Below are 24,176 nucleotides of genomic sequence, written 5' to 3'. Positions count from 1 at the left end.
AAAAATAATTATTGGAAAATCGAAAACTTTATGGAAATGCATTGAACTAACCTCAAAGAACAATTAACATAAAATTGGAAATTGGATGCAACTGCATTAAACTACCCTCAAAGAACAATTAACGGAAAACCAAAAACTGGATGCAACTGCATTAAAATAAAATAAGAGATTAACTAACGTGAAATCAGAAATTGGATACAAATGCATTGAAATAACTTCAAAAAATAGTTAACTAGAAATTTGAAGTCGGATATAACTACATTGCACTGACCTCAAAACATAAATGTCCACTTGTTTAGCCTTCTCACATGAGTAATTACGAACCCAAAATGAAAGTAAGTTTATAAAAACAGATTCTTACATGTATACAAACTGTATAGAAATTGTAAACTATCGAACTAACCTAGAAAAACAATTAACGGGAAATCAGAAACTGGATGCAGATGTATTGAACTAACCTCAAAGCGTAATTAATAGGAGATTGGAACCTGGATGAAAATGCAATGAACTAATCTTAAAGACTAATTAACGAATTGAAACATCGAAAACTGGATGCAACTGTACTGAATTAACCTTAATGAATAACTAACGGGAAATCATAAAGTGGATGCAATTGCACTGAACTAATCTCAAATAATAATTAACGAGAAATCAGAAACTTGATGCAACTGCATTGAACTAACCTCAAAGAATAATTAATGAGAAATTGGAAACTAGATGCAACATACTACATTAAACTAGCCTCAAAGAATAATTAATGGAAAATTAGAAACTTGATGCAAATGTATTGAACTAATAACTCTAAAACATATTTGTATTATATGTAGGGGGAATAAATGTCTTGACAAATATAGTTTTGCATTTTAAATAGTATTTATTATAATTATTTTATTGTGATTGGGAATGCCTTGCTATTCAAGTAACTTCAATATTATCTTCGCCACATTAGACATTTTCACAAAACTTCAATCAAACTTCTGTTATTAAACCTAACAATAAAAAGAAGTCGATGGGTTTTATCAAGGTTTGGTGCTTCTTTTTTATAGAGAGTGGTGCAAGAAATTTAAATGGGTAGTTAATATAATTTTCATATCTCATAGCTATGCATAGTTGCTAATATTTTTTAGAATAATTTAATATAATGACACCCATTCGTAGGACACGTTCACGTGATAAATCTTTTCAAGTGGGAGTAGTGTATTCTTTGAGGATATATAAACAATCAATCTATTTTAGTGATTTGTACACATTAGTATGTAGGCTGAACGGTGATGATTTACCACTAAATCACCATAAATCTAATAAAACTATTATACAAGCTAGATTGAGTTTAAGATAATTCTATTTGAAAATTACGGATTAATATTCTAAACCACAAAGTGAAGATGCTATCTCAATTTGATCACTTAGTTTCCAAGTACTTATGCACCATAATTGCTGCTTATTAACGTATTTCGGTTTATTTTCAATAAAAATATATTCTGATTCAAAAATTTACCGCTAAATCACCATAAATCTAATAAAACTATTATACAAGCTAGACCGAGTTTAAGATAATTCTATTTGAAAATTACGAATTAATATCCTAAACCACAAAGTGAAGATGCTATCTCAATTTGATAACTTAGTTTCCAAGTACTTATGCACCATAATCGCTGCTCATTAACGTATTTCGGTTTATTTTCAATAAAAATATATTCTGATTTAAAAATTTACTGCAAAATCACTATAAATCTAAAAAAACTATTATACACGTTAGATCGAGTTTAAGATAATTTTATTTGAAAATTACGGATTAATATCCTAAACCACAAAGTGAAGAGGCTATTTCAATTTGATCCCTTAGTTTCCAAGTACTTATACACCATAATCGCTGGTTATTAACGTATTTAAGTTTATTTTCAATAAAAATATATTCTGATTCGAAAATTTGTGTGAGACATTTTGTAAAGCCTTTTCAGCACACAAAATATTTAATATATCCCGGACTTATGCCCGGGTCAAAATCTAGTCTTTACCTATATTAGACCTTACATAAACTTTACCTGCCTTGTACTCCTCAACTGTATGCATCAGCCGACAACCGTATGCATGAGCTTCTGTTGGAAAACAATATGCAAAAACAGGATTAACAATGAAATTGGAAGCTGAGGCGCGGACTAGGTCGCTCTCTTTAAGGTATTGCGGGTCTGTTCCTCCTGGTGCAGATAGACACGGAACCTCCAGGATACAACAGCCCTCAGAAAAAAGTCTTGATGATCACCGCGCAAAGAAAACCAAAACCGAAGAGAGAACAAGAACTAATAGTCTATCGCCATTATTAGGGAGAAAAGTTTTTCTTAAAGAGAGGAAAGATATGAAAAACTGGTGTGTTTGGTCTGTCAGAAAGCCTTGTTTTTATAGGATTGAGAGAGTGTAACGTTTGTCAAACTCTCAACGTTATTGTCAAAAATAACGTTCCAAACTAAAGGTCGGTTACGGACTTACAGCAAAAAAAAAAACGTTTTCCTTTTTTTGTTTGTAAACATACCAAAAACGATTAAAATAACCAACAATCCCCCACTTATTTTAATAACAGAAATCAAAATAAAGAAATATGACAGTCACTATTAGTTCCAATATATCAAGCATAGATAAAGGTGTTCAAGACTTAAACCTTTACGTAGTGAAGACTAATCTAACCATATGCCATCTAATGATCTTGTAATTTTAATCCCTAAAATTACTTCTGCTTCTTCTAAGTCTTTCATATCAAAGTTAGAAGACAATAAGTCTTTGGTCTCTTTTACCGCTTGCAAATTAGACCCAAAAATAAGTAGATCATCAACATATAAGCATATTATAACACATATTCCATCATGGTACTTATAGTATATGCATTTGTCACTTTCGTTTATGTAGAAACCATTAGCAATCATAAAATTATCAAATTTTTCATGCCATTGTTTCGGTGCCTGTTTTAAACCATAAAGTGACTTCGCTAACTTGCATACCTTTTTACTATTACCTTGTTCCACATAACCTGCTGGTTGTTCCATGTAAATCTCCTATTCTAAATCCCCGTTTAGAAAGGCTGTCTTAACATCCATCTGATGAACAACTAGATTATGAATAGCAGCAATAGATAATAATACTCTGATTGAAGTTATCTTAGTAACTGGTGAATATGTATCAAAGAAGTCAAAGTTCTCCTTTTGTCGAAAACCTTTGACAACTAGTCTGGCTTTGAACTTTTCTATTGAACCATCGGTTTTAAACTTTCTTTTTAAAACTCATTTGCTTCCTATAGTTTTACAACCAGGAGGCAAATCCACTAACTCCCAAGTCTTGTTTTCCATGAGAGAATCTATTTCACTTTGAATAGCTTCTCTCCAAAACTCGTGAGTCGAGGAAGAGGCAAGAGCTTCTTCTATGGAGGAGGGATCTCCATCCAAAGAAAACGTCACAAAATCAGATCCTAGATCTTTAGCGACCCTAGCTCTTTTACTCCTTCTTGGTTGGTTCACGATTAATGCGTGTCCCTATCATGTAATCTAGATACATCAGAAGCAGAAACATCTTTGGTAGGGGTCTTAGAGGAAGATGCACCCCCACTATTTCTAGATAAATAAGGAAAGCTATCTTCTAAAAACTCGACATCGGATGATTCAATAATAACATTACTCTTCATATCCATAAATCTATAGGCCTTACTATTCATAGCATAGCCTAAAAAGACACACTCATAGGCCTTACTATCAAGCTTAGAGATTTTGGGCTTATGCTTCCTTACAAAGGCCAGACAACCCCATATCCTGAAATAACTCAAGTTGGGCTTTCTATTTTTCCATAGCTCATAAGGTGTAACCTTAGTCTTAGAACTAGCAATTCTATTCAAAACATAGCATACAGTTAAAACAGCTTCACCCCATAAACTTGAGGATGCTCCAGAGCTAAGCAACATAGCAAAGTTAATTCCTTAAGTGTTCTATTCTTAAGTTCAAATTTACTCCATTCATTTCGGTGAATAAGGAGTCATTGTCTCGTGAATTATACCATGTGATTGTAAGAAAAGATTAAAATCAGTAGAATCATACTCAGTACCTCTATCACTTCGAATTACTTTTATGTTTCTATCATGCTGATTTTGAACCTCAATCACATAAGCTTTAAAAGCATTTAAAGCATCACTCTTATTCTTCAATAAATAAACATAGGTAAATTTTGAGAAATCATCAATGAAGGTAATAAAATATCTTTTACCACCTCTAGTTAGAACACCTTCAAGTTCACAAATATCAGAATGTACTAATGCTAGCAGATTTGTACTTCTCTCAACTGACTTGTGAGGTTTCTTAGTGATTTTGGCCTTGGTGCATGATTCACAGTGTACAAAAACATCATTCTTCAAGATAGGAATTAAACCCAATGTGCTCATGTTCTTAACATACTTCCTATTAATATGACATAATCTACCATGCCAAACATTAACGAATAAGCAATCATGTAAGCGTAGTAGAAGTTTTATTCATGTCAAGAACATTCAACTTAAACATCCCATTACATGCATATCCCTTGCCAACAAAATTCGGACTTAGTGATCACATAATCGATCACTACTTATCACTTATTTGAAAACCAAAGCCTTGTTTAAAATAAAACCGAAACTAAATTCTTCCTAATATCGGGTGTATGAAGAACATCCTTCAAAAAACGTTTTTCCCGTAGTAAACACCAACTCCACATCACCAGAACCTACAACCTTGATAGTATGGTTGTCGCCTAATAGAACTTCCTGGTTCACGGTTGTAGTATAACTCTTGAACCGGTTTCTATCAAAACAGACATGCCTAGAAGCAACAGTATCAGCCCACCATCCCTCAGAGACATTGACAGAATTGACTTCAGTTATCATTGCCACAAAAGTGTCCTCAGTGACATTAGCCTCATTTCGGTACTTGCAGTTACGAGCATAATGTCCCTTTTTTTTGCATGTATAACATACAACTTCGTCATGTCATCGGTGGCCTTTGGTTCATATGAACCTGGTTCTGGTTTTATGTGGAGCTTTCTTGTTATTATTCGGTTTGTTCTTCATTGCCTTTTTATTAGGTTTCAGATTAGAATTGGTTTTATTAGCATGCTGATTTATAATATTAACTTTAGCCTTGGCAGATGACATAGCCACTTCCTCATCATGGATCCCGTTTTGGGATTCTTCTTCAATCCGAGTCTCATAATGAGACTCTCCATCGAAAAACTCCTTGGATTTATGTCTAAGAATGTTCCTAAAATCCTTCCATGAGGGAGGAAGCTTATCAATGACGATCGCAACTTGAAATTGCTCGTCAATCTTCATTCCCTCGGAAAGTATTTCATGAACAATTATTTGTAGGTCGTGACATCGAGTCACAACCGACTTGTCATCTTCCATCTAGAATTTAAGGTAACGACTTACCGTACTTTTTCGAGCGACCTCCTCGGTGTCATATTTCTTTCGCGGGGCATCCCACACATCGGGCGGTTGGAAGATAGCAAAGACATGTCGCCAAGAAGTGCATTCGGGATATAGTTCTTGCACTTGAAATCCTCAAGATTCCATTTGTTGACAAAGAATAAGAAGAGCGGTTCCAAATGATCTTCCACCGTAGGTCGTTTCTCATTTAACATTATCAACCTTCACCAAGGTCAGATAAAATGTCATCTTTGCTTTCCACCGTTTGAAGTTTTGACCGGCAAACTTGAAAGGGTGATTATTGTTGTTGTCGTTTTTGAACTGGCTTCCTTCCTCGTGTTCCATTGTTAAACAGACAAAAGACTACCTTAAAATTGTTGGAAAACAATCTGCAAAAACAGGATTAACAATGAAATTGGAAGCTGAGGCGCGGACTAGGTCGCTCTCTTTAAGGTATTGCGGGTCTGTTCCTCCTGGTGCAGATAGACACGGAACCTCCAGGATACAATGACAGCCTCTGTAAAAGTCTTGATGATCACTGCACAGCAAAAACCAAAACTGGAAGAGAGAACAAGAACTAATAGTCTACTGCCATTATCAGGGAGAAAAGTTTTTCTTAAAGAGAGGAAAGATATGAAAAACTGGTGTGTTTGGTCTGCTGTAAAGCCTTGTTTTTATAGGATTGAGAGAGTGTAACGTTTGGTCAACTCTCAACGTTATTGTCAAAAACTAACGTTCCAAACTAAAGGTCGGTTACGGACTTACAGCAAAAAAAAAAACGTTTTCCTTTTTTTGTTTGTAAACATACCAAAAACGATTAAAATAACCAACAGCTTCTCATCAAGAGGAGGCCCAAAGAAATTACAATGATGATCTGTGTGTCTAGACTAGCTAAGTAGTCTGCAGCTTCGTTATGTTGCCTAACACATGAATAAATGAACTAGCGATTGAGGGCGGATTTTGGGTGGAGAAGATAGTTCCATCATGTAGATCATGGCCAAAAAATCAGCTCATTTGGAAACTTGCATGTTGGTTAAAAGATCGACGCCATAAATTATGAACCGTTAAATTTTTTCAAACGTCTTTTAACTAAGTTGGACATTTTTAAATAAGCTGATTTTTGGTAGGATGGTCTCCATGGTATAAAGATCATCTCTACCAAAAATCAGTTATCAACTCATTGTGCAAGTTCATCTTTTGAACGAGGCATTTACATAGATGTCTAAATAAGATTCCCATATATCCGTGGTGGTTTGTCCTTCCTTTTCAAAATTTGAACAGCTATGAAAAGTCAGAAGCCGCTATAATCTTCTTCTTTGGTAGCAGTACACAACCTTGCAGATCCTTGTATATTGCATTAAGTTCATGGAAGAGAACTGATTTCTTATCACTTGCACCAGTATCACGTAACATTGTAGTCCCCTCTGAATCTCTTATAACGCCTCCATATCCTGCTCTAGAGTCTGACAAGAAACCCAAACGCAGTTCTTGAGCATAACATTTTGGAACTCAGCTCTGATTCCTACAGTGTTCATTAGTACTCTAGCACCTGTTGTAACTTTTGACTGTAAATAGTTTCTGCTGCATATATTTCTTCCGTTCACCTAGTAGCATCTCTGACAGTTTGCCAAGGTTGAGTTTACCTCTGAATCTTCTTAAATTTCTCTCCGTCCAAATGTGACACAAATATAGACTTTGAGGAATGAGGACCTCTGCTTCTGTGTAATTCTTGCCACAAAGCTTCGTAAGGTGGTGCCACTCCCTGTTAACATTGCAAAATTGGTAACTCAATCCCAGTACCCACTTATCCAAATAGTCACAGTACAAGGACAACTGAAGAACATTTGTTTAGAGTTATCTTTAGAGTTATCACATAGGCAGCATGAGGACTGTTGGGAGAATTTTCCTTTGGATGAGTCTATCTTGGAATTGGTAGACTACCTGAGAAGAGCTGCTTTGAGGCAAAAGAGTGCTTTGGTGCATCCAATTTACCCCAAAGGCCCAAACCATGTTGTACCATTTTACCTGTGCTCTTGGTGTTCCTAAAGCATCGTCTGCAGAGAACTCACCATTAGCAGCTGGAGATAATATAATTTTGTCCTCATTTACATAGTTATTTATCTCTGTACCGACAATAAGTGCACTTACTCAGTTCCCATTTAAGATAAGTGCACTTACTTTTGCTTCCTCAGGCAGCTGAAAGTCATCCTTTGCTTCCCTGTTCTTATTAAGGAGATAGCTTAATTGAGAAGAGATTGTTTGTTACTGTGACTTGGCCCAAGGTTTATGTCCTTGTTTAAAAATTGATTTTCAAAATATAACTGTTTGAACTAAAGCTTCAGTGGTTAAGTAGTTTGCAAAGAAATTTCTTAGTCAGAAGAATAAACGGTTTACAGTTAATCCGCAAAATATGCCTAAACAGATGACGACGCTAAATGTTTCGGTTAGGTATTGAAAGAGAACTCTCTTTTCTCTATGTTAACTCAAGAATGAATTTTAGGAATTGGTGAAAATAAAGTTTGGTTGAATAGCTGGCTGGCACTCCGATTGTTTAAATCCTACTTTTCTTTTGTATACTCTCGCCGTTTGAGCTTTTAGCTGTGTTTCTAGCCATTGGTTTGCTATTCAGAATTTGATTAAGCCTTGGCTTCTCTCCAATACCATAAATAGGCTATATAAATCACGAAATAAGGTCATACACCCGTCCTTCATCATTGTTCTCTAATCTTCTGATCAGTAAGTAGTATTTAACTTCTGATCAATCAGTAGTATTTATATGCAGATTCTGTCAATAAAAAATTTAAATGAAGATCATGCCAAATTGTCAATCAATATGTAAAACTAAATATTATGGTAATTGACACTTAAAAACGACTAGTAACTAGGGAGAAGAGAGCCTTGAAATCTTTGGTTGGCTCCCCAGTGCCCTCAGGTTTTGAGGCCAAGTCTAATGCCTTGAATTTTGCCTCCTCAAACTGCAAAGCCTGTTGTTACAAAAAGGAAAAGAATGAGCAGCTGAAAATGATAACAAGTAAAAAGAATTTACTCCAATTCATGCAGAAAACCCATATTGATATACCTGAATGCAAACTTCGGCAACATCTGCCCTAGGGATACTTCTTGTTTCAGTCTGCAAAAGTTCATCATCCTTGCCAACAATCAATTCCCGCAATCCCCCTTCTTTATCTTGCAAACCTGCAGCTCTGTTTCAAATATGAATTTTATGTATCAACTCATCTCAAAGTAAGAATGATGTAGGACAAGAACCATAAAAATTAGCAATTACAATTATTTTAATTAGAATTGAGTTTAATAATAACTAATAGAAATTGAATTATTTAGTAGTTATAAGTTTAATAAGAATTAGTATAATTATTTTTTGCTTAACAAGTTTGGCTCATATATATAAGGAGGCCAATGCACAGTTGTCTAGAGAGTTCAACTAACAATCAGTCAAAATATAATATTTTCTCAATCTTAATCTTCTTCTTTTTCTGCAATTCTTCTCAAATATTCATCTTTCTTAGTTTCTTCTTGTAAGTGGGTCGGGTCACTTAATTCCGCCCACATGGATCAATGATCCATCTCCAATATAAGCTACTAATATAATCTATCTTAAATCTCTTGTTGCGCAAGAGTAGTGGGAGTTTTTTTTTTTTTTTTTGAAACGATTATTTTGGGTTAGGCGGACCCCAACCTGTATTGATCAAACTCTTTGGTACAACTTACCAATAGCATCTTCCTCCACTATTACATTAAGCTCATACGTGAGTGGGGGAACGCTAACCAAGGGAACTCCTGGATTTATAATTCTATCGAGAGTAGTACTAGACTTAGCCAACAAATCAGCCGCTCTATTCTTTTCCTTATAAACATGGGACACACTAACCGAACCAAACTGGCTCATGAACCTCCAGATGGCTTCAACTATATCGAGACAGTACCAAAGACTTACCTCCTTTCTGTTAATCACTTGAATAGTTCTCATGGAATCGGACTCAACCAAAATCATAGTACAGTTCACATTGAGGGCTGCCAGAAGACCTGCCTCTATACCTTTTAATTCTTGAATAATCACCGATCTTAGATTTGCATTACCCATGTATAAGAGTATGGGAATACCCTCATGGTTCCTTAATATACCGCCATATCCAGCACTGTCATCAGTCACCGACCCATCAACATTTATTTTGACAAACCCAAGTGGTGGCTTAGTCCACTGAACTAGTTCGTGCACTTTCTGCTTAAACTTGATTTCAATACTGAGCCTCGCAATCATTCTTCTAGTCGCAGGAGAGGAGTCATCAGTGTCCTTGATTACTCGCTGGAGATAAGTTCTCATCTTCTCTATGACATACTTGCTTATCGACTCATCGACTCAGCATTGTGAGAGTTAGTAGTGGGAGTTAGCTATTTTCTGGCTTTGTTTATTTAACCTTACATAGGTATTATAAACACAATAAGAAAAAGAAAAAAAATGATCTCAAATATTTTACTCTCTTCTTTCTCCATTCACCAAGGAGTAAGGTTTAAGGTGTGGATTAAAGGGGTTGATTCTAGTAACCATCCTACTCAAGAGACGAGACGGGTTTCTTCCACTAGGACTAAGATATGTTCTATAACTCAAATTAGCATGTTATGTTTATGTTTGGAAATAATTAATCCTAGATATTTAACATGCTAATCTATTTTTGATAAAAAAAGAATTAAAATAAAAATACCTTCAAAGCCGAAATTGGATATTGACAATAAAGAAAAGTTTTCCAAAACTGAATCCAAAAAGTGTCTTCAGCCTTCTAGTAGTATTCACCACAAAACACTTTTGTTTTTCTCCTACTTTTCCTATAAAGACTAATGGTCTCTTTTACCAAAATGTCAATCTCTTATATAGAGAAACTTTGAGAATACGTATGTGTGGGATCCACTTAGGATTCCAAGTCTTATCTCAAAAGGTCAAGTCATTGTCATACAAGTACTTGTATTTGATATACTAAAACACTTTTAACATATATCTCTTTAATATAGACAATGTCTATTAACAAATCCATATTTACAATAAGGCCGGTGGAATTATCAAGAAAGTCTTTTCCTACCATTATTTAAATCCAAGTCTCTCCACCTCACTTGTATTCACAATTAGACTATTGGGAATGCGTTCTTCATTGTCAAATCCATGTCTAATTGACTTAATGTGAACTTTAACATCAATTAAGCATTAAGAAACTATTTCTTATACCAGCTGGGTTTGAGCTCAATTAGTTTGTCACAATTTCCTAATACATAACTCCGTAGAGTGGTGGATTTTTTTTTGGAATTCGTGATTCAAGACATCCTACATTCATTACCCAAAACGCCAAATCTAGTATATGAATAGATATTACTTTTTAACGACTCAAAGTAATAAATTTGAGACACAATAAATTTTCACATTTCATTAAGTCTAGGGAATAATGGGTAGAGCGAGATTTGCACACTAACTTTAACAGCAAATTTTCGGTGTGTTCTCACTTCGATCCCCTCAGTGTTAGTCATGTAACTACGCCATTATACAAACTTAGAGTCACACTCAAATGATTGAGATATCATCATCCTATCATGTATCAGTTGTGTATATTACAGTCGTATTTCACCCCTAACTGTGAGCATTCTATGTAAATAGATGCAGTCAAATATCCCACATACGACTCTTCGTACACTTTTTGTTCTAATTATATTACTTATGGAACTTATGGTTTTATCATATAATATAAATTCACCCATATACATAATAATAAGATTTGTGTATTTAATTAAACATCGTCAGGTATAAGCAATAAATGTTCATTGGCTTTGTAAAGGCCAAATATCCCAACAATCTCCCACTGGCCTTCAAAGCTATTTAGCAACTATTCTAAGACCCATATTATCTATATAAGGGTCTACATAAACATATACCAACATATAGTGTTTGGTCCTTATAGGTTATATCATTCCTAATGAATAGTGTATCATATATACATATGAGACCAAAAAACATAACCGTCTTACCTTCAACCTTCTTGTAAAACACAAGGTTCTTCCTCACATTGATCAAAACCAAACAATTTTATTGTTTGATTAAAGTATGCATTCCAAATTCTTGAAGTTTGTTTTAACTCCATAAATGGACTTTTTCGACTTGCATACTTTATGCTTTTGTCTAGGAATTGTATAACCTCTAGGTTTTAAAACGTGGTCTTTACATCCATTGGCCAAATCATAGTCATAATGAGCAGCAATCACTAGAAGGACTCTAATGGACTTAAGCATGGCTACCGGCGAAAAAGTTTTCTCATAATCGATACCCTATTTTTGAATAAACCTTTTCTCCACCAGTCTCACTTTGAAAGTCTCTTCCTTTCTATTGGCACTCTTTTTCTTTTTGAATAACTACTTATTCTTAATAGGCTTAGTATTTGGCAGTACATCAACAAGTTCCGAGACATTGTTGGAATTCAAGGATTTCATTTCTGATCTCATTGTTTCAAGCCATTTTCTCAAATCAATGTTAGAAATTGGTTCTTCGTAGTTCATAGGATCTATATCCTTGTCATCTGATATAACAAAGAAAGTTTTCCTTAATAGGGTTAACTTTTTTGCAGGTCTAATTATCTTCCTACTACAACGAAGTACCGGAGTAGGTTTAGGTAAACATTGAACTTTATATGAAAGTTTTTTTATCTAAATTATGAGTTAATCCAGATCTAAACATTTAAGCATCGGTGATTTAATTGGTTTTATATTATTATATTCAAATATACAATTATACCTTCAAAATATATATATGCTCATCAGCCCATGATAAAATCTATTTTAGGTAGGAAAAAAAATGACTGTTTAGCGCTTAAGCCCAGAATAACACTTACAGGCATTTTTTACACTTATAGAGTTATAGCCCATAAAGAGACATGTGTAATTCCCAATTAAACAGGTGACTGTAGTGGGCAAATATTGTGCCTAGAGATATTATAATTGATATTTCAAAACTCGAGATATTGGAATAAAGATCAATGTCTCGATATATTTCGTAGTGGTTTTCAAACATTTGCAGGTACTGAGCGGGAAAGAGGAGGAAGACAAGGGACACGTGTCAAAGATTGACTGGGTCAAAACCAAATCAGGACATTATATAAAGACTGGAAGAGCAAGAGAAAAAGAGGGGATTAGTTCATTATCAGAAAAATCATTAGAAACAGGAGAGACAAAGAGTGAAAGAACAAAATTGTAATTGTCTATTGCATATTAATAAAAACTTTGATTCAATTCATTTGATCTTCTTCATTCATTCAATTCAGTATTACATTTGTATGATCTGAGAACAATTGAGAGAAAGTGTTCTTGGACATCATATTGGCGTCGTCTGTGAATCGAGAACAAGAAACTTTAAAGGTTTTCTTCTTCTTCGATTTAGAATCCATAGTTGTTATTCTTCATTTGAGTGATAGAAGAGTGAAGGTAGTTGAGTAATACAGTGAGCCTTGAATCATAATGGCTCCAAGGAAGAAAACAAACAGCAAACAAATGGATAATGAAAATCTATCACAAACAAGAAATACAAGAGCTTCCGTGAGTCGGTGATACCAGGAAGAGGAGAACATGGAAGGTAACAATTCAATTCAAGAAATTTTGAAAAGGTTGAGGGAAGTGCAATGGCAAAATGCGATTTTACAAAAGGAGAACCAAGAAATGAAGAAGGGAAGTCCGAGTGTGGTTGTCAAGGATATCCAGGGAGATGAGGAAGAGGAGTGTAGTTCAAAATCAGGTAGTCATTTTGCGGAAAAAACATCGGAAAGACATGAAAGAACTACAGAAGCTTCGCCGATACTTGAAATGCCGATACCGCAACCCATCACCAAAGAGATAATACAGGAAATGATGCAGAACCAGCTTCTTGAAAAGATTTCTGCTTCGATAAAGAAACTAGCAGATGATGTTAGTAGAAATCCGATACATCATAGCGTCGAGATGATGCCCGTTCCACCAAAGTTCAAACTTCTGAAGTACACCCAATATGATGGGACGTCAGATCCGATGGACCATCTATTCGGATATCAACATAAGTTTTCGATATACAAAGGTACAGCTTATCTGGATTCATTATTATGTAAATCTTTCTCTTCAAGCCTGAAGGGGAAGGCGTTGAAGTGGTTCTGTTATCTACCGGAAGGGTCGATATCATGTTATCGGGAGATTGAAGAGAAGTTTTTGTCCAATTATGGTCATCAGCGAGTAAAACCGAAACAGGTGTCAATCTTGTTCCAGCTTAAGCAAGGGGAGGAGGAATTTTTAAAAACTTTCTTATCGCGGTTCAAGGCAGAGGCACAGCTAGTGGAGCATTTGGATCAATCGGAAATGACAGCAGTAATGGCGTTTCAGACAGGACTTATTCCAGGTTTTGACATACACAAATATATGCTTCAGAAGGAGATCAAAACTCTGAGAGAATTGTATGATAAAATAGAAAAAGATGTGCAAGTTAAGGAGGGAATTATGGCAACATCGAATCAGCCCGTATTACAAGTATCGGAATCAAATAAGTCCGCTAAAAAGGATAATTACAATAAGTCTGATAAGAGGAAGACAGTAGATTCTTATGCAAAGGTGGAGAACCAACCACCGCAGAAAAAGAGGTTTGAAAGATTGACCCAACAATACAATTATTCCTTTCCATAGCTTTTGCAAACAAACATGATTATTCCATTCCCCAGTTTTTACTTTCCTTTCTCCAGTTTACCAAACACATACCATTTAAAATTATTTCCTTTCCATTCCATTCCATAGTGGACCACCCATTTTATTTCCTTTCCTTTCCATGAGTTAAAATTTAACAAACACACCCTAAGTGTTTACAACTGCTCAGAGAAGTGGACAGATTAATGCGAGATGGGAAGCTTCGCGAGTTCAGAGCGGATGCTCGATCAGAGGTAACAACTATGGTGAATGATAAGCCTTTAGGAGTGATCAATATGATTTACAAAGGAGTTATCCTACAAAAGAAGATTATAAAGGATAAAATCAGAAATATATCGACAGTAAGGGAGGTGCTAGAGGTGAACATAGAGCCGATACCAGTGAACCCCTCATTAGTAGCGGCAAGCATACCTAGAGCTATTATGTTTGTTCCCGGTGATTTGTCAAAGGTAATGTTACCTCATGATAATGCATTGTTAATTACATTAAGGATATCTGGCTATGATGTGCAGAAAGTATTGGTGGATTGTGGAAGTTTGGTCAATATTATGTTTTGGAAAGTATATACATGTATCGGATTTGATGAGTCACATCTAAAAGAACCACAATTTAATTTGTTTGGCTTCAATAGAACTTCAACCAGACCAACTGGAGAAATAAAATTGCCAGTAAGGGCAGGCCCACAGACAATAATGACTAAGTTTATAGTCATCAAGAATCACTCGGATCATAATGCTATTTTGGAAAGAAAATGGATACATGCTATGAGAGCGGTTCCCAGTACTTTTTTATCAGGTTATTAGATTTCCGACTGCTTTTGGACCACATGAGATACGAGGTGATCAGTTAGAGTCTGAGAAGTGCAATTTTGTTACTGTGAAAGGTATGATGAAAGAGAAAAAAATAGATATTGGGGGCGTCTCAGAAGACACCAAATAGCAATTAGCAGAGGATTTATCTCTAAAGTCCGATACCACAAAGCATCAGCAGGATTTTAGATTTACGTCAGAGCTGAAGACAGAGATGGAAGTAGTTCCAAGCAAAACAATGGAGGAGGTACAAAGAGTCAATATCGGTCAGAATAATGAAAGTTGTTTCACTTTTATTGGAACAGAGCTGAGTCCGAGGGTCAGACAAGATTTGGTAGATTTCTTAAGGATAAATAAAGATATATTTGCTTGGTCGATGGCAGATCTCCCGGGTATTGACCCTCTTATATGTTCTCATAAGTTGAATATGCGAGAAGGAGCAGTTCATGTGCATCGCATAGGAAGGTTCGGCCGATAGACGCAGAGGCGGTGCAAAATGAAATAAAAAAGATGTTGGAATGTGGAATCATTAAGGAAATCGATAACTCAGAATGGGTGGCAAATATTGTTGTTGTCCCAAAAAAGAATGGCAAAGTTAGGATCTGTGTGGATTTCACCGATGTTAACAAAGAGTGTCTGAAAGATTATTATTCGATGCCCAGGATTGATGAATTGGTCGATCGAACAATGAGTTTTGAGTTGCTGAGTTTTTGCGATGGGCATTCAAGATATTTTCAAGTTGTCATGACAATTTTAGATCAGTTAAAAACAACGTTCATTGTGGAAGGAGGTCTTTACTGTTTTGTTCGAATGCCATTTGGCCTAAAAAATGCTGGAACAACATATCAGCAGTTGGTTGAGAAAATGTTTAAGCATTTGATTAAACATATTATGGAAGTCTATATAGATGATATGGTAATCAAATCGAAAAAAAACAGAAGATCATGTTAAGGACCTCGATACAATGTTTCGGATATTCAGACAATTTAATATGAAGCTCAACCCAGAGAAATATACTTTTGGGGTCAGTTCAGGGAAATTTCTGGGGTATATAGTCACAAAAGAGATATAGATGTGAATCCAGACCAAATTCGAGCTATTCAACAAATGCCTTCTCCGAGTACTAGGAAGCGAATACAAAAGCTGACAGGAAGAATTGCAGCTTTAAATATGTTCATATCAAGAACTTCTAACCGATGCAAACCTTTATTCAAGTTGCTGAATAAGAATACAAAATTCATATGAGAGGAAGAATGTGAAGAGGTTTCTTATATTTAAAGAAGTATCTCCAAGAAGTGCCAACTTTGATAAAGCTAGAGGAAGGTGATACTTTATTTTTTATATTTAGCAGTATCAGATTTTGCTATTAGCTCGGTATTAATAAAAGTGAAAAATGGGGCTGAGCGACCTGTTTATTTTCAATCCAAAATAATGCTGGACGCTGAAACTCGATATTCGATGTTGGAAAAGTATACATTAGCCCTTCTTTATTCTACTCAAAGGTTGAAATCTTATTTTCAAGCCCATTCAGTCATTGTCATAACAAATCTTCCGTTAAAGCATACTTTAGCCAAAACAGCCAAATCAGGAAGAATGACGAAGTGGTCAGTACTTATTGATGAATTTGGAGTTGAGTATCAGAATAGGGTTTCAGAATAGAGCCAAATATTAACGGATTTTTTAGCAGATTTTCCCGCTAAAGATGAAAATTGGGATATTGAAGAAGATAGTGGTTTACAGTTGAAAGAACCGGATGATGTGATGGATGAGGATGATCCGTGGGCTGGTACAAATGGATGGAAACTTTTTGTCGATGGGTCATCAGGTCAAAAGGGATGTGGTATCGGAGCGGTTCTGATAATGCCAGACAATTAGAGATTGGAATCAGCAGTTACCTTGGGGTTCCATGCGTCCAATAACGAAACAGAATATGAGGCGTTGATTACAGGATTGGAAATGGCTACATCGTTAAATGTCAAAGAATTATTTGTATTCAGTGATTCTTAACTAGTGGTAAGCCAAATCAATGGAGGATATTCAGCTAAATGCGACAATATGATTGATTATTTGAATTTCGTTAGAAAGAAGCCCCAGAATTTCAGTAGAATCAAATTTCAGCACCTCGATCGAAGAGAAAACAGACATGCACATGCTTTGGTATATGTCGCTGCTATGCTGGAAAATACGGAGGGACATATGTTGCAAGTGGGTGTTCAGCAGAACCCAAGTATTGATATGAAGCATCCTGAGATTATGGAGATAGATACGCTGGGGGCGTCATGGTTGAGCAGTTATAGTTTATTTTTGTCTAAAGGGGAATTACCCAAGGATAAAAATGAGGCTAGAAGAGTAAAATTTGGAGCTGAAAGATATCTGCTAATAGAGGATAACTTATATTGGAAAAATCTTGGGGGACCGCATTTGAAATGTATATCGGCGGTTGATGCTAATCAAATCATTGCATAGTTGCATGAAGGGGAGTGCGGAAATCATTCAGCAGGGAGATCTTTGGATAACAAGATAACAAGGCAAGGATATTTCTAGCCACAAATGCGAAGGGATTGCCTTCGATATGCAAAGAAGTGCATTCAGTGTCAAAAACATGGTCATGCAATTCATGTTCCAGCAAAGGAATTGCACTGTGTCAAACCCATGACCGTTTGCTTTGTGGGGGATGGACATTGTTTGACCTCTAATACCTGGGAGAGGCAAGAAAAGGTTCATGCTTGCTGTGACTGATTACTTTACTAAATAGGTAGAGGCTATCGCTTTGCAACATATCAAGGAGCAAGATATTATCGGTTTTTTGTTTGAAAGAGTGGTATGTCGATATGGTTTACCATATGCCATTATATCAGATAATGGTCCTCAATTCATTGGTAGCAAGGTGAGAGATTTTCTAGAATCATATAAGATCAAACACTTCACATCGGCACCTTATTATGCTCAGGGGAATGGGCAAGCTGAAGCGACAAATAAGACTATTATGGATAATATCAAAAAGAAGTTGGAGGATAAGAAAGGCTTATCAGTCGATGAGCTAAATAGTGTGCTATGGGCATACAGAACAATTCCGAGAGTAGCTACAGGAGAGTCGCCATTTACTCTGGCCTATGGGATGGAAGTAGTAACTCCAGCTGAGATGGTAGTATCTATATCCAGAACATTACTTGTGGAAAAATGGTTGAATGAATAGGGGATGCATACAAAGATCTTAAATTTGGAAGAAAAACGAGAGCAAGCAAGAATTCAGCTTGATTGTTACCATAGACAGTTAAGGAAAGCATTCAATAAGAAAGTCAGAGAAAGAAGTTTCCAGGAAGGTGATCTAGTGTTGAAAGAAGTCACTCAAGCGACAAAAGAGAATAGAGCTGGCAAGTTATCGACAAATTGGGAAGGGCCTTATATTGTACATAAGGTTGGAATAAATGGAGCATATTATTTGAAAAATGCTGATGGTGATGTCCTACCAAAACCTCAGATTATCAATAATTTGAAGGTATTTTATAAATGATGTAGTTTTTTCAATTTCGTCAAGTAATACGCTTTGTAGCAATAATATTCATTTCAATAAAAAAAGTTTTAGATTCGTGATGCAATGATGTTATATTATTATGTATCAGAAGTCCTGGTATTGACAGAGATATTGGCATCAGGCATATTGTCAAAAGTCCTAGTATCAAAAACAATGGCAGATACCAGGCACATAAAGTCCTGGTATCAACAGAAATGTTGGCATCAGACATATTGTCAAAAGTCCTGGTATCAAAAACAATGGCAGATACCAGGCACATAAAGTCTTGGTATCAACAGAAATGTTGGCATCAGGCATATTGTCAAAAGTCCTGGTATCAAAAACAATGGTAGATACTAGGCACATAAAGTCCTGGTATCGACAGAAATATTGGCATAAGGCATATTGTCAAAAGTCCTGGTATAAAAAACAATGGCAGATACCAGGCACATAAAGTCCTGGTATCGACAGAAATGTTAGCATCAGGCATATTGCCAAAAGCCCTGTTATCGACAGACGTGTTGATATTAGGCACATAAAGTCCTGATATTTACAGAAATGTAGATATTAGGCATATCGTCAAAAGCCCTGTTATCGACAGACGTGTTGATACCAGGCACATTAAGTCATGATATCAGCACTAATATTGGTATTAGGCATATTGTCAAAAGTCTTAGTATAAAAAACAATGGCAGATACTATGCACATAAAGTCTTAATATCAGCAGAAATGTTGGTATTAGGCATATTGTCAAAAGTCCTAATATAAAAAACAATGGCAAATACTAGGCACATAAAGTCCTGATATCAACAGAAATGTTGGTGTTAAGCATATTGTCAAAAGTCCTGGTATAAAAAACAAATGACCGATACCAGGCATATAAAGTCCTAGTATGAGCATCACTGGTGATATTAGGCATATCGTCAAGAGTCATGGTATCAAATGCGATGGCCGACCGATACCATGCGTATAAAAGGAATCATATCGGCAGCAAGGATGCGGCGTCCGATATCATATTAATGATAAAGGTGCGTTGGTTAAATTTTTATTTTTACGACAGTTGCATGTATAATTGTAGTTATTGAAAGATTTTCATAATTAAAGGTGCATGTCCCAAGCATAAATTACGGTGCAATAAGAGAGTCGAAACATAGATAATAATAGTTTCTCAAAAACATGGACACATAGCATAGATAACTGAAAAACAGAAAGAAAAATTCAGTCTTCATCTTCATCTTCATCTTCATCTTCACCATCATCTCCATCAGTGGGAGATCCGTCATTGTTAGGTTCATAACAATAAGGATCTCGAAGCCACTCATCAACTTATTCTTCTTCACTTTCTTCCTTTTCTTCTTCTTCTTCTGCTTCAATTTCTTCTTCATCATTAGAGTACTCTGTGGTTCGGCAGTCTGACCAGTCGAGCCATTCTGGAAGAACCATTAAAAGGGCAAGAATGATAAGATAGAAGAAGAGAGGAGTCATGTTGTTAAGTTTTATGATTGTCGTTTTTCAGTAAAATGGGTAGTAAAAAGTAAATTTGAATCATAACGTGAAAAAATTTGTTTTTATACAAGTAAGAGATGGTAAAAATGAGGAAAATAAATGATATTTTAGCATGAAAACAAGAAAAATTAAGGTCAATTAGCAGGAAAACGAGGAGTTGGTTAATAAAGTAAGGGGAAAAATTAAATTTGTGGTTATCTATGTATGAGACGTTTGGGAAGTAGTTATTCATTTAATGATAATTTAATAAAATTAAATAGCTTGTTATTTCAATGCATGTTTGGTTTTTTGGAATCAGTGTGTTGATTTCTTTTAGATAAAATAGAGAATCAACTGATACTCTCTTTTTGGTTGAGGGTATCGAAAATTTCATTTTCTGGTGATACAAGTCTAAGTATCGCCGATACTTTCTTTTTGGTTGAGGGTATTGAAAATTTCATTTTCTGGTGATACAAGTCTAAGTATCGCCGATACTCTCTTTTAGGTTGAGGGTATCGAAAATTTCATTTTCTGATGATACAAGTCTAAGTATCGCCGATACTATCTTTTTCGTTGAGGGTATCGAAAATTTCATTTTCTGATGATACAAGTCTAAGTTTCGCTGATACTCTTTGGTTGAGAGTATAGAAAATTTCATTTTCTCATGATATAAGTATAAAAGATTATTTTTTCTAATTATGTTAAGTATAGATGATACTCTTTTTTAGGATGAGGGTATCGAAAATTTTGAATTTTTTGTTTACAGTACATACATATGGATGGTATATTGCAAAAATAGTACAAAAACGGTTGAGCAGAGAGAATTTTGGAAAGGATAAAAGAAAATAGTAACAATATTGCATAGTACTACACAAATTGTACATAAATCAAACAGAAGAGGTATTAAGCAGATCATCTATGTCACCAAACTCAGTAGTAATACGAGGGGTGGTATTAGCAGCAATGCAAGTGGTTGTTGTAGTTGCAGCATCAGGAGTAGACAGAGTTGTAGTTGGAAGTTCCTCTATAGGAGCATTATCGGCAGTAAGCCCATGTTCTACAAGAACAGCAGGAGGAACATATGGTCTGAAGGCTTCCAACCGATCAGCGAGAATGTTTAAAGATGCAACAGCATCGTTAAATTCATTATCTGCAGCTTCTGAAGCTTCTTTATACTTTGCTTCTGTGATAACAAAGTCTTCGGTGACTTTCTTCAACTGTTCTGCATGTTCTTTCTTTAGAATGTCCGTATGTGCTGCAATCTTCTGTTGTAAAGTTTATTCAGCAGTCTCAGCATTCCGTTTCAAATCGCTTGTCAGTTAGTTGTTCTCTCGTTTCAAGCAAGTCACTTCTTGGTTCAGTTTATCATTCACCAACTGTTGAGCTGCAACTGTTTTCTTAAAGCGACCAATATCATGGTCTTGCTGATAGTGAGAGTCAAACTGGGCCAGACAAACTACTTTAGCCTAGAAAGATAACGAAAATCGATAAGCCGATATAAATTGGAAATGAAACACCGTATATCTGATCAAGGAAGAAAAATGTAAATACCTTTTCTATGAAATCACAAAAGGTTGTTAAGTACTCTGCAGGAGTTATAGCACGCATAACAATCTTATCTTTTGGAAAAACGCAGTTGGAAGACAGGGTCACATAAGTCTTCAAGAAGATTATCGGCGAACAGTGAGGCAGTTAAGGGAATATAGGTTCCATCACATAGCTGAAATACAGGCTTGAAGAGTTCATTGGTATCGGAAGAAGGAATATATTCGAGTGTTTGTCCTTCAGCAAGCCCACTCTCCCCCAAAGTTTTTCGTTTCTTGCAACTAGAGTGACTATGGGTATCTTGAGACGAAGTACGAGATATGTCTTTAGGAAGAGTAGAATATTTGTCTTTAGAGGAAGAAGTCCGAATGTTTGAGGGTGGGGCAGGATGCTGTTTCTGTGGAGCTTTGACCGATGTAGTGTCAGCAGCTTTCTGTTTTCCTTTATCAGGAAATTGGCGACTAACATTTGGGTTCGCTGACAGTTGAGATGCCATATCTGTATACAATAAACGATGCTGGTCAAATATATTTTGTAAAATCGGATATTCATAAAAATCAGGAACTTCTTTTTTAATTTGGGGAAAAAAATTTGGAGTCATGGTAAGATTGTTATCTAAATAATCGAAGAAACTGTTGGGAAGATTAGGAGATAGTTCATGCAAAGCAAAGGAGGACACAAGAAAAGAAGGATCGTTTAAAGGATTTGTTGAAGGAGATTGAGTGGAAATTGGCGATTAACCCATTTGTGAAGAGCCCGAATCTGAAGAACATAAAGAGGAGCTCGATAATTTTTGATGTCAGGAAGAGCAACAGTATGACGAGGGTTCCCTTCTTTATTAGCCCCAGTTCTGATATCGATTTCTTCATCAATTCCTTTTTTTACGATTTTTACGGATGATACCCTTGATGGTTGATTTGTTGTGTTTTCTAGGGTAAAAATATCCAGAAAGTTTTTCACCGAATTTATAGTGCCTAAGGATATCGGATAATCTGATTCTATCGGTTTCATACTTTTCTGGGGGGAGGTGGTTATTGTAATAATTGCAGATGAACATTAACCTCCGAAAATTTTCTATACCTTGACCAGGGAAAATGTTCAGATAGTTTAGCATTTCGCGATCGAGATTGGTCAGAGGAAATCTCAATCCAGCAGCAAGTTGGCCAACAGTGATAATGATCGTTCGTCTGGTGCCACTTTGACATTTGGTAAAGGTCTGAATACAAGCATAGTGTTGTAGATAAAGAGATGTGGGAATTTGATAAGCAGTCTGAACTAACGCTAGATTGGGTCTTTTGATGAAGAAAGGGTTGAGTCCATGTTTTCATTGACTTGTATCTTCAACAGTTTCATGCTCAAATTTTGAGGTAGTGGTTTCAAAAGAATGACAAGGAATCCCTTCTACAACATAAGACATATCCCAAGAAGTCTGGGGTCGATAGGGTCTCGAAGAAGTAGAGGCAAAATTATGGCTACGAAGTCTATCGTCAGAATGGATCTCTTCACTATTAATGTTATCATCAGAGAGAGTATCTTCACTCGCCATTGGAAGGACTATAAACAAAGATGGGAGGACAAATGTATTCTTAGAATTGTCAATTTAATATATATAGCATATTATCGATGGTTTTTTTTATTTATTATCGGAAATTTTGATATAAAGGTTACCATATCGGAAATTTCAATATACGTTTTTAACAAGTTGATATATCCGATGGGCAAAACAGTACAAAAAGAAATATCTAAACAAATCATCTCAAGACACTAAAGATGTAAACTTTGAAACATTATCAAACATACTAGAGGTGCTATCTACAATAGTATAAACACGAGAATAGACAAGTTTATGGCATTCAAAATTCCACAAGACATGAAAACCCTAGAGATAAGTATTTTATTTCTTATAAACTGATTATGGTAAGATATAGTCTAGCAAAACTAACAAGATACAGGAGATTACAAGCATACCTGCAAGAGTGGGATTTCTTTCTAAGAATTCGAGAGCAAGAATGCAGCACAGTAGAAACGAAGCAAGGAAAATCGCGTTCTGGAAGGGAAGTAGCGTATGGGAGAAGCTTGAAGTTGTGGGAAAGATAAACGGTTCGTTTTAAATTTTTGTCTGACAATATGGACCGAGTCGATATTTGGGCCCAAATTGATATAACCGCTTCTCGAAGAATTGAATTTTTTTAGCAAAATTTCAAATTTTCGAGAGGAGGCGATGTAGTGGGCAAATATCGTGCCTAGAGATATTATAACTGATATTTCAAAACTCGAGACATTGGAATAAGAATCAATGTCTCGATATATTTCGTAGTGGTTTTAAACATTTGCAGGTACTGCGCGGGAAAGAAGAGGAAGACAAAGAACACGTGTCAAAGATTGATTGGGTCAAAACCAAATCAGGACACTATATAAAGACTGGAAGAGCAAGAGAAAAAAAGGGGATTAGTTAATTATCAGAAAAATCATTAGAAACAGGAGAGAGAAAGAGTGAAAGAACGAAATTGTAATTGTCTATTGCATATTAATAAAAACTTTGATTCAATTTATTTGATCTTCTTCATTCATTCAATTCAGTATTACATTTGTATGATCTGAAAACAATTGGGAGAAAGTGTTCTTGGACATCACAGTGACACCTACCTGTCTCATTCCCAACTGCTCATCTCTCTCTCGC

The 24,176-nt window shown here is 35.6% G+C and overlaps 1 protein-coding gene across 1 annotated transcript in view; it reads right to left on the bottom strand.

Moving 5' to 3' along the window:
• Positions 1 to 8,082: 8,082 nt before the first annotated feature.
• LOC147504801 (uncharacterized protein At5g02240-like) overlaps positions 8,083 to 24,176 on the bottom strand; it is a 30,921-nt gene continuing 14,827 nt past the window's right edge. The window contains exons 6-7 of the mRNA XM_086557533.1: positions 8,514 to 8,637; positions 8,083 to 8,418 (exon numbers count right to left, since the gene is read on the bottom strand). Of these exons, the coding sequence (XP_086413659.1) occupies positions 8,299 to 8,418; positions 8,514 to 8,637 (244 nt within the window). The 3' untranslated portion in view covers positions 8,083 to 8,298. The remainder of the gene's footprint in view (positions 8,419 to 8,513; positions 8,638 to 24,176) is intronic.

This window comes from Coptis chinensis, chromosome 4, assembly GCF_015680905.1.
Source record: "Coptis chinensis isolate HL-2020 chromosome 4, ASM1568090v1, whole genome shotgun sequence".
Taxonomy (NCBI): domain Eukaryota; kingdom Viridiplantae; phylum Streptophyta; class Magnoliopsida; order Ranunculales; family Ranunculaceae; genus Coptis; species Coptis chinensis.
Note: the sequence above shows the minus strand (reverse complement) of the source record. Positions and strands in the feature narration are given on the sequence as shown.